A 15,975-nucleotide genomic window follows, 5' to 3' on the forward strand; every position below is an offset into this window, starting at 1 on the left:
GCCTTCGGCTCAGGTCATGATCCCAGCGTCCTGGGATCGAGCCCCCCATTGGGCTCCCTGCCCCGTGGGGAGTCTGCTTGTCCCTCTCCCTCTGCCGCTCCCCCTGCTTGTGTTCTCTGTCTCTGTCAAATACATAAAATCTTAAAGCAAACAAAAAATCTTTTAACTTAGAAATTCAGTCCTCTTGAGTGCCTTTATTGTAGGCTGGGGAAAGGCCTCCCTGAGTTATTTGGTGTAAGGAGCAATCCCACTGAGAACTGGCATTTAAAAGAGGGCAGGGGCGCCTGGGTGGCTCAGTCTCGGCCTGGTGCAGAGAGGCTAGGTCTCTCTGAGGTCCTTTGGCCTCCTGCTTTTACTGCCAGCCTTGATAGCTCGTCAGCTATTAATAATTGCTATATGACATTCAGAATGTATTCCCAAAAAACCTCGCACCAAGGGAACAGGGGGTCCAAAAATGCAGGGAGGCAGAAGGGGAGCAACCTAACCTCTTCTGTGCCACTGCCCCTTCACAAACACCAAGGACACCCCATTAAAGTAACCGAGAGCTACACGACTGTATTCTGTGTCTGCCTTACATCTAGAATCCTTATTTTCTAGGGCTTTAGGATACTTAACCAAATTTTATCACATATACCTCTTTAAAAAAAGAAAAAACTAAATGGGGGCACCAGGGTGGCTCAGTCAGTTAAGGCACCCAACTCTTGGTTTCGGTGCAGGTCATGATCTCAGGGTCGTGAGATCGAGCCCCGCGCGGAGCTCCATACTCGGCGGGGAGTCTGCTTCCCCTCTCCCTCTGCCCCTTCCCCACTCTTGCACGCATGCACGTGCAGGCTCTCTCTCTCAAATAAATCTTTTTTTAAAAAACCTAAATGAACTTTTATTTTTTTCCTAAATGAACTTTAAAAGCAGAAATAGAATGAACCTCATTTTCTAATCACAATGTGGCAAAACGAAAAGTTAAAAAAATGGCAATATCGTATAGCTTTGGATCAAAGAGGAATTATAATGAAAACTGCAATTACGAATAATTTTGAAATCATCAGTAATAACACTGTGATGATTAATTTAATGTGCCAACTTGACTGGACTAAGAGATGCCCAGATAGCTGGTAAAACATTATTCCTCGGCTTGTCCGTGAGGGTGTTACCAGAAGAGATTATTAGCCTTTGACTCAGTGACTGAGTAAAGCGATCTGCCTTCCCCAAGTGGGTGGGCAGCACCGAACCTTGAGGGCCTGATCAGAACAAAAAGGTGGAAGAAGAGCAAATTCCCTGGCTCTCTTCTTGAGTTGGGATGTCCTTCTGTTCCTGCTCTTGAACACTAAAGCTCCTGGTTCTCTGATTTTCAGAATCTGGGACTTACACCTGCAACCCCCCAGTTCTCAAGTCTTCCACCTTGGACTGGGAGTTACAACATCGGACTAGGAGTTAACGTGTCCCAACTAGAATTGAATTATATTACCAGCCACTCTGGCTCTCCAGCTAGCAGATAGCCAATTATGGGACTTCTCAGTCTTCCTAACTGTATGAGCCAATTCCTGTAATCAATCTCTCTCTCCCTCTCGTTTTCTACACACACACACACACACACACACACACCATTGGTTCTGTTTCTCTGGAAAATCCTAATACGGACATTATGTATAAAACTATAGAATGGGGGGGCGCCTGGGTGGCTCAGACGGTTAGGCGTCTGCCTTCAGCTCAGGTCATGATCCCAGGGTCCTGGGATCGAGCCCCACATCGGGCTCCTGGCTCAGCGAGGAGCCTGCTTCTCCCTCTGCCTCTGCCTCTCTCCCTGCTCATGCTTTCTCTCTCTCTCTGTATCTCTGTGTCTCAAATGAATAAATAAAATCTTAAAAAAAAAAAACAAACTATAGAATGGGATTAAAGCCATATTTAGAGGAAAATCCATAACTTAAGTGCTTTTATCATTAAACAGCAAAGAATGAAAAGACAATATCCTGAATATTTCTTGAAAAGCTTACACTGTGTCAGGCCTGGACAATACATATTTCATTTAACCTTCAGAGCACTTATGGGATGGCTGCTGGTTTTTGTCCTTCAAAACGCTACCTTTTGGAAATGTTCAGAAATATAACTACGCACATCCAATAGGATCCACTAGGCACATCCACTGGGATACATGTTTCCAAGAATTATTTCACATATTTCTTGACTCAATGCCACAAATATTGATTAGTGCCTGTTACATACATGACAGTAGAACAAAGAAATAGATAATAGATGTCTTCTAAGCTGCAAAATCCAGTTGTGCATTTATGCTATAGATGGGGGGGGCGGGGAGGATGCAGCTCGTATGATGACGGCAACTAAGCCTCCTAGCTAAAACTGACTGTATTAAATGCTCAGAATGATGCATAAACCCAGCACCATGCGTGCAGGGAGTAAAGTGATTGCAACGTAGGGTGGGAGCAGGGGTCAACTGTGGTGCTTGTCGCCACGGCTCAGGGAAGCGGTTCTGAGTTGCGCAAACCATTATTAATGTGATCGAGGCAGGACGAGCATACACATTTCCACTTTATTAAAATATTGCATAGATACAGAGCAGTTGGGCACATCCTTTCTAAGGCACTGTCCTGGTTTGAATGCAAGTCCACAAGAGAGAAAAGAGAAGCCATTACATTCCGTATTGTTCATCTCTACATTCAGACTCCTCCCACGTTACATGTTTATTGCTACTGGGATCTCAACGTTAACCCCACACTTATAGCAGCATCTTACAGGGACCCGGATGACAAGAATTAAAGACACACCCTGGCTCTAGCGCTTCATATGATTTGGCACTTAATTCCAAACTCTCTTGCATTGTTCTCCATGTGTTTCCCAACTCTTGTTTAACTAACGATATTATAAACTCCTTATGCACCTGACTCACAGATTAATGTCTTTACTGGTTTCCATTAAGCCTAGAACAGGACTAGCTGGGCACATCGTAGTTGCCCCCGAAATATTTATAGTCAATATCACTTCCGAGAACTTCAATGGAAGAGAAAAAAAATATATACTTTCCGTAATTCTAGGTTAGGGAAAGAATGACTGGTATCTTCAAAAAGGGAAAATACTTGAATATCCTACCTCTTGTATTTCACAACAAGGAACTAGGTAGGCTGAAGGAATATTTTCAGGTATCAACAGCTATAACTGACAAAGAGAGCTCTTCCCTTGTTACAGGACTTTGAGTCATTACCACGATTACATGAGAATGTTTATATAAGTAGCAATATGTGTGTGTGGTTATAAGTAAATTTCAAAGAGGTTGAGAATCACTGAGCGACATATAAACTATCTCAATTAGTGACCCTCACACCTCCTTAAAATGATGTGTGTGTGTGTGTGTGTGTGTGTGTATTACATAAAAAAAAAAATGTATATATGTAAAGAACTTTTCATAACACCCTTGAAACAACTGGAGATAACTAGGCTTGGGAGCGACAAGACTATACTGACAGCTATAGATATATTTGTTAAAGACAGTGTGTTCCAAGGAATATCTGCAGAATACTGGTTCTCTGGGTTATCACTGGGTGTACATGAAAAGGGGCTCTGGGGTCAAATAGGTTGGCAAAACATTGAGCCAAAAAAGGTGCTCTTGCCACACCTTTACCGGAGGGCCTCTCAGACATCCTCATATGCTGATGGGCACCGTGAATCTAGAAAGTGGAGACAGCAGGGAGTCCCGAAGTTATTTGTAAAGTATCCTGTAGAACTAAGTGCTCTACGACACATAGTTAGGGGGACACTGAATTAAAGAATGGGTAAAATTTTAAAAGCACTGAGAGACACAGGGGTGAATACCAAAGGAGTACCAAGCAACAGACACTGGTTCCTCAGTCAGTCTAAATTAAATCAAATCCTACTTGGATGACATCAACTGTCAAACGGGTTCTTCCACAAAGAGCTTACTTATTCTGTGAACAAAAGAAATCCTCAAATGAATACTCGGCTCTAAGCAGCATCACCCCAGACCGCCGACTAAGCAGACTAGCCAACTCTGCACAATTCATAACTAAAGGGTAAAAATCTTAATTTCCTTAAACATAAAAACTTTCTATGGAAATAACCCCGTTCTTACCAGGCAAATGTGTTCCCGACACATTTTTATTATTTGACAAAATACACTGTCTCCTTTCTTGCTAGTTACGACACATAAAGCTTTGAACGAATATAATCGCCTTTAATAATGACAGCAGAGGGGTGCCTGGGTGGCTCAGTCGTTAAGCGTCTGCCTTCGGCTCAGGTCATGATCCCAGGGTCCTGGGATCAAGCCCCGCATCGGGCTCTCTGTTCAGCGGCGAGCCTGCTTCTCCCTCTCCCACTCTGCCTGCTTATGTTCCCTCTCTCACTGTCTCTCTCTGTCAAATAAATCAATAAAATCTTTAAAAAAAAAAAAAAAAAGAGTTGCTGTTTAAAAAAAAATAATGACAGCAGAATAATTCTGGTGCTGCTACAGGAGATATGTTGGTGGACACGATTATCCATCATATTAACCCTACCCTGAAAAGGATTGTCATCCGTGATATGCTTTATGCTTTATATCTATGATACGGTTGGCCCGGAACACAAAAGATTTCATTGTCATAAAAAAAAAAAAATTAAGTAAGAGACAGAATAAATCGAATCTGGGAACATTGCAAGACTAGATGGATATGCTAGAATTCATATACTTTGGAAGACGGGGTTTTAAAATAGTTCTTAAAACCTGTTCTCATAAGCTCAAACGAAAAGATTCCTCCAAGACAAACAGGCTGCTGTCGGTTAAGATTTCTTTTTTTTTTTGAGTGTCAATTTCTGTAGGAGCCTGCTGCCTTTGACAATTCTCAAAGAAGTCCTCTAAAGTGAGTGACCTGGTGCATAATAAGGCCTGCCCTCTGCCTGAAGCTTTTAGAACAATGACTACACTTATATGGCTTCTCCCCTGTATGGATTCGTAAATGAATAACAAGGCTTGGTCTCTGTCTAAAGCTTTTCCCACAGTAAGTACATTTAAAAGGTCTCTCTTCTGTGTGAGTTCTCTGATGCAAAGTTAGAGCTGTCAGTCTACTAAAACTTTTACCACAACTGGGACATCTGTGAGGTTTTTCACCCGAATGCGTTTTCAGATGCCTTTTGAGACTCGATCCATGACAAAAGCTTTTCCCACACTCCAGGCATTTGTACGTTTCTTCTTCAGAATGGGTTCTCTGGTGGCCTATCAGGTGCGACCGCCGAGTGAATCGCTTGTTACACACGGTGCACTCATAGGGTCTCTCCCCTGTGTGAAGCCGTTGGTGCCTATAAAGGTCTGAACTACGGAGGAATCTTTTTCCACACTCAGGGCATTTATGGGGCTCCTCTCCTGAGTGAATTCTCTGGTGCCCCGTAAGTTGTGACTTCCGAGCAAAACACTTCCCACACTGAGGACATCGGTGAGGTTTGTCCCCTGGACTCTTTTTCTTCTGGGGCCTGGGGTTAAGAGGTTCTTCCACGTTGGAATTTTCAGGTTTCTCTCCTGCTGGGGGGTCCTGATGATCTACCAGTTTTGTTAAATCTGTCTGTAAATCCTCTGGGGGGCTCTCCCATTGATTCTCCAACTGTACATAGTCCTTCTGCAAGATGGGCCCGTGGAGAGCATTCCCCTCTAGAGTAACAATAAATGGGTACATGTTCTCCAGTTTTTTCTGTTTTGAAGTATCATCTTCGTTTTCTATCCCGATCTCAAAACCTGAGAGAAGACAGAGAAATGGCAGCTGTCACCGTGTCCCACGGAGGAAAAAAAAACAAAAACACGAGGGAAAGTGAAGAGCTGTATTAAACCACCAGTAGGAAAACAGAAATTCCTATGGAGAATCCCAAACTCTCTCTCCTGATCAAGGCTGAATTTCTCTTTTCTCTCTTCTGTGGTATCAGTGAACAATTACTTACCTATCTTGGAATCAAGTAATTGCTTCATTTCTTTGGAATCTTGTAGTTCCTTCACCCACGCTTCTTCCCGAGGCTCCAATGGAAAGCTCACGTCAAGCTTTGGTATGGGATATCCTGGCCGTAAGAAAGACAAGAAGCATAATAGGTTTTTCCTTGATGATATCCTGGACATGCGACCGCTTAGTGTCTACTTCCTCCCCAGTTAGAATGACTCCACCCGGGACTTCTTACGAGAGCCTCTTTTTTAAAGATTAAGAACGAAACACAGGGGCGCCTGGGTGGCTCAGTTGTTAAGCATCTGCCTTCGGCTCAGGTCAGGATCCCAGGATCCTGGGATCGAGCCCTGCATCGGGCTCCCTGCTCTGCGGGAAGCCTGCTTCTCCCTCTCCCACTCTCTCTGCTTGTGTTCCCTCTCTCGCTGTCTTTCTGTCAAATAAATAAATAAAATCTTTAAAAAAAAAAAAAGAACGAAACATGAAATTCAAGGCTACTCTCCTCTAATCAATGGAAGGGGAGTGAATGTTTCTCTGTGTTGAAATCAATGCACTAAATGATTTCTGTATCTACTTTGATGTTCGATTATTCAGGTTGGAGCCAAAATAGGAAGTAAATCTTCATAAAGTTTTGGCAATATTGAAACTGAGAAATGCTGCTACTGAGTACCAAGTGAAGAGAGAGCTAAAAGTAGGGGTTAGGAAACTGTTTACTAGAATCATTTCCATTGAGATTTTCCAATTAAAATGGAAAATGACGAAGCTGGCAATAAGCAAAAGCCATTTGCTTCAGCCCAAGTCTAGAAGTGCACTCTCTTGAAATTAACCCAAACAACTCTCAAAGTGTTTCTCACTGCCAATCTAAGAACAACTAGGACAAGAGAGCGCCTGGGTGGCTCAGCCTGTTAAGCGGCCGACTCTTGGTTTCGGCTCCGGTCATGGTCTCAGGGTTGTGAGATCGAGCCCTGCATCATGCTCTTCACTGAGCCTGGAGCTTGGTTAAGATTCTCTCTCTCTCTCTTAAAAAAAAGAACTAGGACAAGATTTGACACTGCTGTCCCCTGTCCCCTGTGTCCTACCACCCCTCCCCCCCCCACCCACTGAGAGCTGCTATGGCTTCCATTCTCCTTCCACGACCCTTCCTCCCCTTCCTCAGCTCCAGCAAAGTATATTGGTCTGCAATAACGTGTGGGAATTGCTGATTTTAAGTCTAGATACGGGGGCAGCTCAGTTAGTTAAGCATCTGCCTTCAGCTCAGGTCATGATCCCAGAGTCCTGGGATCAAGCCCTGTATCAGGAGGCTCCCTGCTCAGCGGGGAGCCTGCTTCTGCCTCTGCCCGCTGCTGTTCCCCCTGCTTGTGCTCTCTCTCTCTCAAATAAATAAATAAAATCTTTTAAAAAAATAAAATAAATCTAAATGCAGGATGCTGTTTAAATATTAGCATTATTTTCTTAAATATTAGCATTATTAAAATAACATTAGCAAGTTAATGAAAATTTAAGTTTCAAAACATGTTAAAACAGGAAGAGGACTAAGATACCTTATTTTATATTTTCATGGAAAAAAGACCTTTTAAGATTAACAAAAATGTATTTCAAATAAAATTCTGTTTAAACTCACTGTATTGTTTTTGTTTAGATTTCAAAACTACAAGTGGGCTCAAAGGGTAACATGGCACAGCTCAAACAAAACTGGGGGTCACAGACGGAAGGAAGGCTACCATGAAGGAAAAGCGAGAGCAAACAGAAACTTGAAATAAGCAGAGTAGCAAAGGCGGAGGTGTAAAATATGGATTTATGACCTAAACATAGCAGGGGAGACGGACTTCCAGCATGGGACCATGAGGGGCTCTGCAGGCTTACCTCCCGGGGAAACTGGGGAAAATTATTAAAAATAAAAAAAAACAAACATTGGTCCTAAGGGCCTGTAGCAAACTAGGAAACATCTATTTTTTTAAATCTGCTAAAATTAAGGGAGAGTCTTAAGATTTTATTTTTTTAAAGATTTTCTTTCTTTATTTAACAGAGAGAAAGAACACAGGCAGGGGGAGTGCAGAGGGAGAGGGAGAAGCAGGCTCCCCGCTGAGCAGGGAGCCTGGAATCGGGGCTCGATCCCAGGACCCTGGGATCATGACCTGAGCCGAAGACAGACGCTTAACCAACCGAGCCACCCAGGCGCCCCTCAGGCACCCAGAGTCTTAAGATTTTAAACCACAACAGTTCTCTTTAGTGCCTCTCCCAGCTCCAGGCTAGATTGGCATAGCTAAGGGCCTGGGGCAGCCGCTCCCCCAGCTCCCTTTCAGAGGGCTAGCTTCCTGGGAGGGGCAGGATGTCAGCATTTCTCATCTTACCCCCAGCTAACCATTGTTGATTCTAAAGTCCAAGCAATGTGGCTGAGAGGTTGGGGGCTCCTTTTATCTACCCAGTCCCTACTGGTGGCATGAAGGATCTACCCTGGGTGTAGTACTGCTGCGAATCCTAGAGGACTCCCTGATTGTCCTCGTAAGGCAATTGTGATCGGAAGGCAGTAGTTCTGTGCCTGCAGAGGCAACCCAAGAAGATCTGACACCCACACCTAGTGCTCAGCTCCTAGAGTAGCAATGTCACGCAGAGATAAGCACACCACTTTGCCTACCTCCAGAGCGAGGTATCAGAGATTTGGCCTGGGGGGGCGGGGAAAGCAGACCTTAAAACAGGTAGCTCCTAATGTATTTGCACAGAAACTGATTCATTTGCAACAGAGAATGAAAACAGTCAATCCTAAGGATACTCTCAAAAAGAGCAGAGGTTATAATGCAAGGCAACTGGAAAGAATTTGATAGATTTATTGACTATACACCCTAAACCGTAGGCTGACTAGTTTGCGGGAGAGAACTGGGGGAAAAGACAGCTAGGAGGAGCCCTCCTGGGATCAGAACAAATCTCAAAAATTGACCTTAGGAATTAGCCCCAAAAAGGTGTCTGGAATTGACTGGATTCATCTGCAGAGAAATTATGCCCCAGAGCACCGGTGAAAACAATAGAGCAATTAGCTGGCAATTAATGGCTGGCTCAGGTCAGAGAAAGAGACAGCCAAAGAAAACCCAGTAAAAAGTATTGTCATTTCAAGGGTGACTGTGTGCACACCCAGGGCTGTGTGCTCCCTGAGGAGCAACATCAAATGCTTAACATTTAGGAGTGGACTAGACTTCACTAAAATAATGCAGCCATTTACCAAACAAATAAACAAACAAATAACAATAACAAGCCCTGGGGAGAAGAAAGAAGAACAGAGAGTTGCTACAATATATTATCTAAAATGTCCGGTTTCCAACAAAACATGATGAGACACGCATGTGGACAGGAAAGCATGACTCATACACTGGAAAAAAAAGAGCAGGCAACAGAATCTGCCTATGTGAGTGACTACATACTAAATTCAACAAAGACTTGAAAGTAGCCATCATGAGTATGTTCCAAGAATGAAAGGAAACCATGATTAAAGAAGTAAAGTAAAATTATGATGACAAACATCACATCACATCAAACAGAGAGTATCAATAAATAGAAAGTATAAAAAAGCATCCAATGGAAATTCTGGAGTTGAAAAGTACAATAACTGAAATGGAAAATTCATTAGAATAGCTCAAGAAGAGATCTGAACTGTCAGAAGAATTAGTGAACTTGAAGATAGATCAAAAGAGATTATACTATCAGAAGAACAGAGAGAAAAAAAAGAATGAAGGGAAATGAATGGAACCTCAGAGAAAAGTGGGGTGCCACTCAGTGTACTAACTGATATATAATGAGAACCAAGAGAGGAGTGAGAAAAAGGAGCAGAAAAAAAAATGAACAAATAATGGCCCCAAACTGCCCAAATGTACTGATACATTCATCTACACATCTAGGACGCTCAATGAGTTCCAAGTAAGAAACACGAAGAGATCTACAAACAGATGTATGATAGTAAAACTCCTAAAAGTCACATAAAAGGAAGAAAACCTTGAAAGAGAGCAGGAGAAAAATGACTTGTCACTTACAAGGGAACCCAAATGAAATTAAAAGCTGAGTTCTCATCAGCAACAGTGGAGGCCAGAAGACAGGAGGATAGCATATTCAAAGTGCTCAAAGAAAAATGAAAAATGCCAACCAAGAATCTTATAACCAAAAAAGCTATCTTTAAAAAATGAATGTGAGAGGCACCTGGGTGGCTCAGCCAGTTAAGCGTCGGACTCTTGATTTCGGCTCAGGTCATGATCTCAGGGTCGTGAGATCAAGCCCCGTGTCAGGCTCTGCACTGGGTGGGAAGCCTGCTTGAGATTCTCTCTCTCCCTCTCCCCCTGCACCTCCTCCCTGCTCACACCCTCTCTCTCTCAAAAATAAATAAATAAATAATAAAAAAATGAATGTGAAATAACATTACTGATAAGCAAAAACCGAGAGAATTCATTGGTAAGCACTCTTGCCTAACAAGAAATACTAAATAGGGGCGCCTGGGTGGCTCAGTCGGTTAAGCGCTGGCCTTCAGCTCAGGTCACGATCCCAGAGTCCTAGGACCAAGCCCCACGTCGGGCTCCCTGCAGGGAGCCTGCTTCTCCCTCTCCCTCTGCCTGCTGCTTCCCAGCTTGTACTCTCTCTCTCTTTCTCTCTGTCAAATAAAATAAAAAAAAGAAAGAAATACTAAATAAAGGAAGTTCCTCAGTCTGAAAGCTAGTGATTCCAAATGGTAATTTGAATCTACACGAAAAAAAAAAGGGCACAAGTAAGGGTGATTATGTAATTATACAAGATCGTATAAATACTAATTTGTTTCTTTTTTCTCTTAAAAGATTTTAAAAGCAATTGTATAAAACAATATATATGTAGTGCATTGTTGAGCAAATAATCTAGACATGTAATATATGTGCACAAATGAGGTGGATGAGAGCAAAACTGTACTGGGCTAAAGAAATGACTCCAGGGGCGCCTGGGTGGCTCGGTCATTAAGTGTCTGCCTTCAGCTCAGGTCATGATCCCAGGGTCCTGGGATCGAGCCCCGCATCGGGCTCCCTGCTCAGCGGGAAGCCTGCTTCCCTCTCCCACTCCCCCTGCTTGTGGTCCCTCTCTCGCTGTCTCTCTCTCTCTCTGTCAAATAAATGAATAAAATCTTTTTAAAAAATGACTCCAGTTAATAACTAATCTACAGTAAAAATGAAGAAAACCAGAAATATAAATAAGGTTAATACAACAAAAGCTGTAATATCTATTTGTATTCCTTCTCCCTCTAGCTCTTTTAGAAGTGTTAAAATTATATAAACTAATACCTTTAACAATATACAGTTGAGTTTCTAACATTTTTAATGTAATATGTATGAAAGCAATACCACAAGAAGGGAGAAAAGAGAATAAAGCTATATAGGAAAAATATTTCTTTTTTTAGAGGGGGGAGGGGCAAAAGGAGAGGGAGAGAGATAATCTTTTAAGATTTTATTTACTTATTTGTCAGAGAGAGAGAGCACAAGCAGGGGAAGCAGCAGGCAGAGGGAGAAGCAGGCTCCCCGCTGAGCAAGGAGCCCCACATGGGACTCGATCCCAGGATTCCAGGATCATGACCTGAGCCGAAGGCAGACACTCAACTGACTGAGCCGCCCAGGCGTCCGGAGAGAGAGAATCTTAAGCAGGCTCCACACCCAGTGCAGAGCCCAACAATGGGCTTGATCTCACACACCTGAGATCATGACCTGAGCCGAAATCAAGAATTGGACACTTAACCAACTGAGTCACCCAGGCGCCTCAGGAGAAATATTTCTATATTTCACTAGCATTAAATTAATATAAGTCTAAAGCTGATTATGTTAAGATGTACATGCTAATCCCGAGAGTAACCACTAAGGAAATAACTTTAAAAAAATGCTGAAAATTCATTTTCATAAAGTGTTACATTCAAAACATTTACTTAGTGCTAAAAAGAAATCAGCATGAAGGAAAGAGAAACAAAAAAGATATGAGACATATAGAAAACAAAAAGTAAAATGGCAGATGTAAATTACACCGTATCAAAAATAAGATTAAATATGTATAGATTAAACAATTCAAAAGGCAAAGACTGTCCTACTAGATTTTAAAAATCCAACTATATGCTGCCTATGGGAGACACTTTAGATTCAAAGATACAAACAGACTGAAAGTAAAGGGATGGACAAAGATGTATCATGTAAATAACCACAAGACAGCCAGAGTGACTGACTACACTAACAGCAGACGAAATGGACATCAAAACAAAAGAAGTTACTAGAGATAAAGAGGATCATTTTATAATGATAAAATGACCAATCAATCAGGAAGATGTAACAATTATAACCATATGTGCACTTAAAAACACAGTACCAAATACATAATTACAAAAACTGACAAAAATAGTAAAAGAAATGGACAATTGAGCAATGATAGTTGGAGAATTCAAACCCTCTTTATACTGCTGGATAGAAAATTAGGCAGAATATCAACAATAGAAGACAAAAAATTATAAACCAACTAAATGTCACAGACATTTATAGAACACTCCAACCAAGAAGTGCAGAATATGCATTCTCCTTAAGTGCACATGGAAAATTCTCCACGTCAGTCAAGACGCTATACCATAAAAAAAAATGTTCAAGAATGTAAAAGGATCACAATTACAACTTATATTCTCCCAGAAAAGTGGAATGAAATTAGAAATAAATAACAGAAAGAAATTTGGGGAGTTCGCAAATACATGGAAAATAAACAACACACTCCTAAATAGACAATCAAAGGAAAAAATCAAAAGGGAAATTAGAAATATTTTGAAATAAATGAAAATGAACATACAATACACCAAAACTTAGGAAATACCTAAACCAGTGCTTAAAGGGAAATTTATAGCTATGAATGACTTTATTAAAAAAAAAGAAAAATCTCAAATTAATAACCTAACTTTGCACCTTAAAACACTAGAAAAAGAAGAGCAAATGAAACCTAGAACAACGAGAAAGAAAATCATAAAGATTAGAGCAGGATTTAATGAAATATAGAACAGTAAAACAATAGAGAAAATCAATGAAACCAAGGTGGGTTCCTTGAAAAAAATTTAACAAAATTGACAAAACTTCAGTAAACTGACCAAGAGAACAAGAGAGAAAACTCAAATTATTACAATCAGAAATGAAAAGGGAGACATTACTACTAACCTTATGGAAATAAAAAGAATTATAAAGTAATACTATGAACAACTGTATGGAAAATAAATTAGATAAATGAAATGTACAAATTCCTAGAAACCTACAAACTACCCAAAATTGATTGAAGAAGAAATATAAAATTGGAATAGACCTATAACTAGTAAAGAGACTAAATTAGTAATCAAAACACTTCTCACAAAGAAAAGCCCAGGCCTGGATGGCTTCAATGGTGAATTCTACCAAACACTTAAAGAATTAACACTGAGGGGCGCCTGGGTGGCTCAACTGGTTAAGCCACTGCCTTTGGCTTGGGTCGTGATCCCAGGGTCCTGGGATCAAGCCCTGCGTCGGGCTCCTTACTCAGTGGGGAGCCTGCTTCTCCCTCTCCCTCTCCCTCTGCCGCTCCCCCTGCCTGGGCTCTCCTGCTCTCTCTGTCAAATACATACATAAAATCTTTGAATAAATAAATGAATAAATAAATAAATAATTTACACTGATTCTACATAATCTCTCACTGAATAGAAGAGAATGCAATACTTTCCAACTCACTTCACTGGCATACGGAAAGAAAAATGTATCAATGGAAAAGAATCAGTATTCCAGAAATATCCTTGACATTTATTGTCAATTGATTTTTGACAAAGGTACCAAGAAAATTCAATGGGGAGAGAACAGTCTCCTCAACAAACGGTGCTGGGACAACTGCATATGCACCTGCAAAAGAATGATGTTGGTCCCATTCCTCACATCACATACAAATGTTAATTCAAAATGGATCAATGACCTAAATTTAAGAGCTAAATCCACAAGATTCTTAGAAGGAAACATAGGTATAAATCTTCATGACCTTGAATTAGGCAACAGTTTCTTAAATATGACATCCAAAGTATAAACAACAAAAGAAAAAATAGAAATCCTTAACACTTCCAAAAACTAGAAAAGGAGGGAAGACTTCCCCACTCATTCTATGAAGCCAATTATTACCCTGATAACAAAATCTGATAAAGACAAGACCAAAAAAACTACAGACCAGTATCTCTGATGAAAATGGATGCAAAAATCTTCAACAAAATACTAGCAAACCAAATCCAGCAACATATAATATGAATTACACACCAGGATCAAGTGGTATTTATCTCAGGAATGCAATGTTGATTTAACATTCAAAAGTTAAGGAAATAGGGATGCCTGGGTGGCTCAGTGGGTTAAGCCTCTGCTTTCAGCTCAGGTCATGATCCAGGGTCCTGCCACATCAGGCTCCTTGCTCAGCGGGGAGCCTGCTTCTCCCTCTCCCATTCCCCCTGCTTGTGTTCCATCTCTGACAAATAAATAAAATCTTTAAAAAAAACAGTTGGGGTGCCTGGGTGGCTCAGTCATTAAGCGTCTGCCTTTGGCTCAGGTCATGATCCCAGGGTCCTGGGATGGAGCCCCACATCGGGCTCCCTGCTCGGCGGGAAGCCTGCTTCTCCCTCTCCCACTCCCCCTGCTTGTGTTCCCTCTCTCGCTGTCTCTCTCTCTCTGTCAAATAAATAAATAAAATCTTTAAAAAAAAAAGTTAAGGAGGGCGCCTGGGTGGCTCAGATGGTTAAGTGTCTGCCTTTGGCTCAGGTCATGATCCCAGGGTCCTGGGATCGAGTCCCGCATCGGGCTCCCTGCTCCTTGGGAGCCTGCTTCTCCCTCTGCCTCTCTGTCTCTTATGAATAACTAAATAAAATCTTTAAAAAAATAAATAAAAAAAAATTTTAAAAAGTTAAGGAAATATACCATTACAAAAGAATGAAGAGTAAAAACCACATGGTCATCTCAATAGACACCTAAAAAGCATGTGACAAAATTCACCAGTTTCTTGATAAAAACACTCAATAATCCATGAATAGGAGGGAGTTTCCTCATGCTGATCAAAGGAATCTATGAGGGGCGCCTGGGTGGCTCAGTCAGTGAAGCGTCTGCCTTTGGCTCAGGTCATGATCCCAGGGTCCTGGGATCAAGCCCCGAGTCGGGCTCCCTGCTCAGTGGGGAGTCTGCTTCTCCCTTTTACCCTCCCCCCTTCTTGTGCTCTCTCTCTCTCTCAAATAAATAAATAAAATCTTCAAAAAAAAAAGGAATCTACGAAAGACCCACAGCTAATATCATAAATAATGACAAAAGACTAAATACATTTCCCCTGAAATAAGGAACAAGACAAGTCTCACCATTTACGTTCAATGTTGTACTGGAGGTTCTAGCCAGGGCAATTAGGCAAAAAAAAAAAAAAAAAGAAAGAAAGAAAGAAAAGATATCTAGGGGCACCTGGGTGGCTCAGTCAGTTAAGCGTCTGCCTTTGGCTCAGGTCATGATCCCGGGGTCCTGGGATCAAGTCCTGAGTTGGGCTCCCTGCTCAGTGGGGAGTCTGCTTCTCCCTCTGTCCCTCCCCCTGCTTGTGCTCTCTCTCGCTCACTCTCTCTCAAATAAATAAAATCTTTTTTAAAAAAGAATGGAACATGAGAAATAAAACTATCTCTTTTCTCAGAAGACATAACCTTTGATATAGAAAGTTCTAAGGAATCCACTAAAAAACAATTTGAACTAATAAACAAGTTAAGTAGGATTACAGGACACAAGATCAATACACAAAAATTAATTGTAATTCTATATTGTTTTATTTTTTTTTTAAGATTTTATTTATTTATTTGAGAGAGAGACAGAGAGAGCACAGGCAGGGGGAGAGGCAGAGGGAGAGGGAGAAGCAGGCTCCCTGCTGAGCTGGGAGCCCGACATGGGGCTCGATCCCAGGACCTGGATGGAGATCACGACCTGAGCTGAAGGCAGACGCTTAACCATCTGAGCCACCCAGGTGCCCCTCTATATATTTGTAATGAACAACCCAAAAATGAAATTAAGAAAACAATTCCAGGGAC

At 41.6% G+C, this 15,975-nt stretch overlaps 1 protein-coding gene across 1 annotated transcript; it reads right to left on the minus strand.

The window, feature by feature from the left end:
- Positions 1 to 2,523: 2,523 nt before the first annotated feature.
- On the minus strand, positions 2,524 to 6,217 carry ZNF449 (zinc finger protein 449). Its single transcript, XM_081808227.1, has 2 exons — positions 5,926 to 6,217; positions 2,524 to 5,725 (listed from the first exon to the last, which is right to left on the minus strand). Exons 1-2 carry the CDS (start codon positions 6,095 to 6,097, stop codon positions 4,842 to 4,844), a joined length of 1,056 nt encoding a protein of 351 aa, XP_081664353.1. The 5' UTR covers positions 6,098 to 6,217; the 3' UTR covers positions 2,524 to 4,841.
- Positions 6,218 to 15,975: the final 9,758 nt, after the last annotated feature.

This window comes from Leptonychotes weddellii, chromosome X (genome assembly GCF_054177405.1).
Source record: "Leptonychotes weddellii isolate Sample4059 chromosome X, ASM5417740v2, whole genome shotgun sequence".
NCBI classification, from domain to species: Eukaryota; Metazoa; Chordata; class Mammalia; order Carnivora; family Phocidae; genus Leptonychotes; species Leptonychotes weddellii.

What these genes read in the sequence shown, in the direction of transcription:
- ZNF449 (XM_081808227.1), bottom strand. Translation starts at nt 6,097, where the DNA reads ATGTCCAGGATATCATCAAGGAAAAACCTATTATGCTTCTTGTCTTTC. An exon ending in ATTACTTGATTCCAAGATAG is followed by an intron (nt 5,726 to 5,925) that starts GTAAGTAATTGT and finishes GTCTTCTCTCAG; the next exon opens with GTTTTGAGATCGGGATAGAA.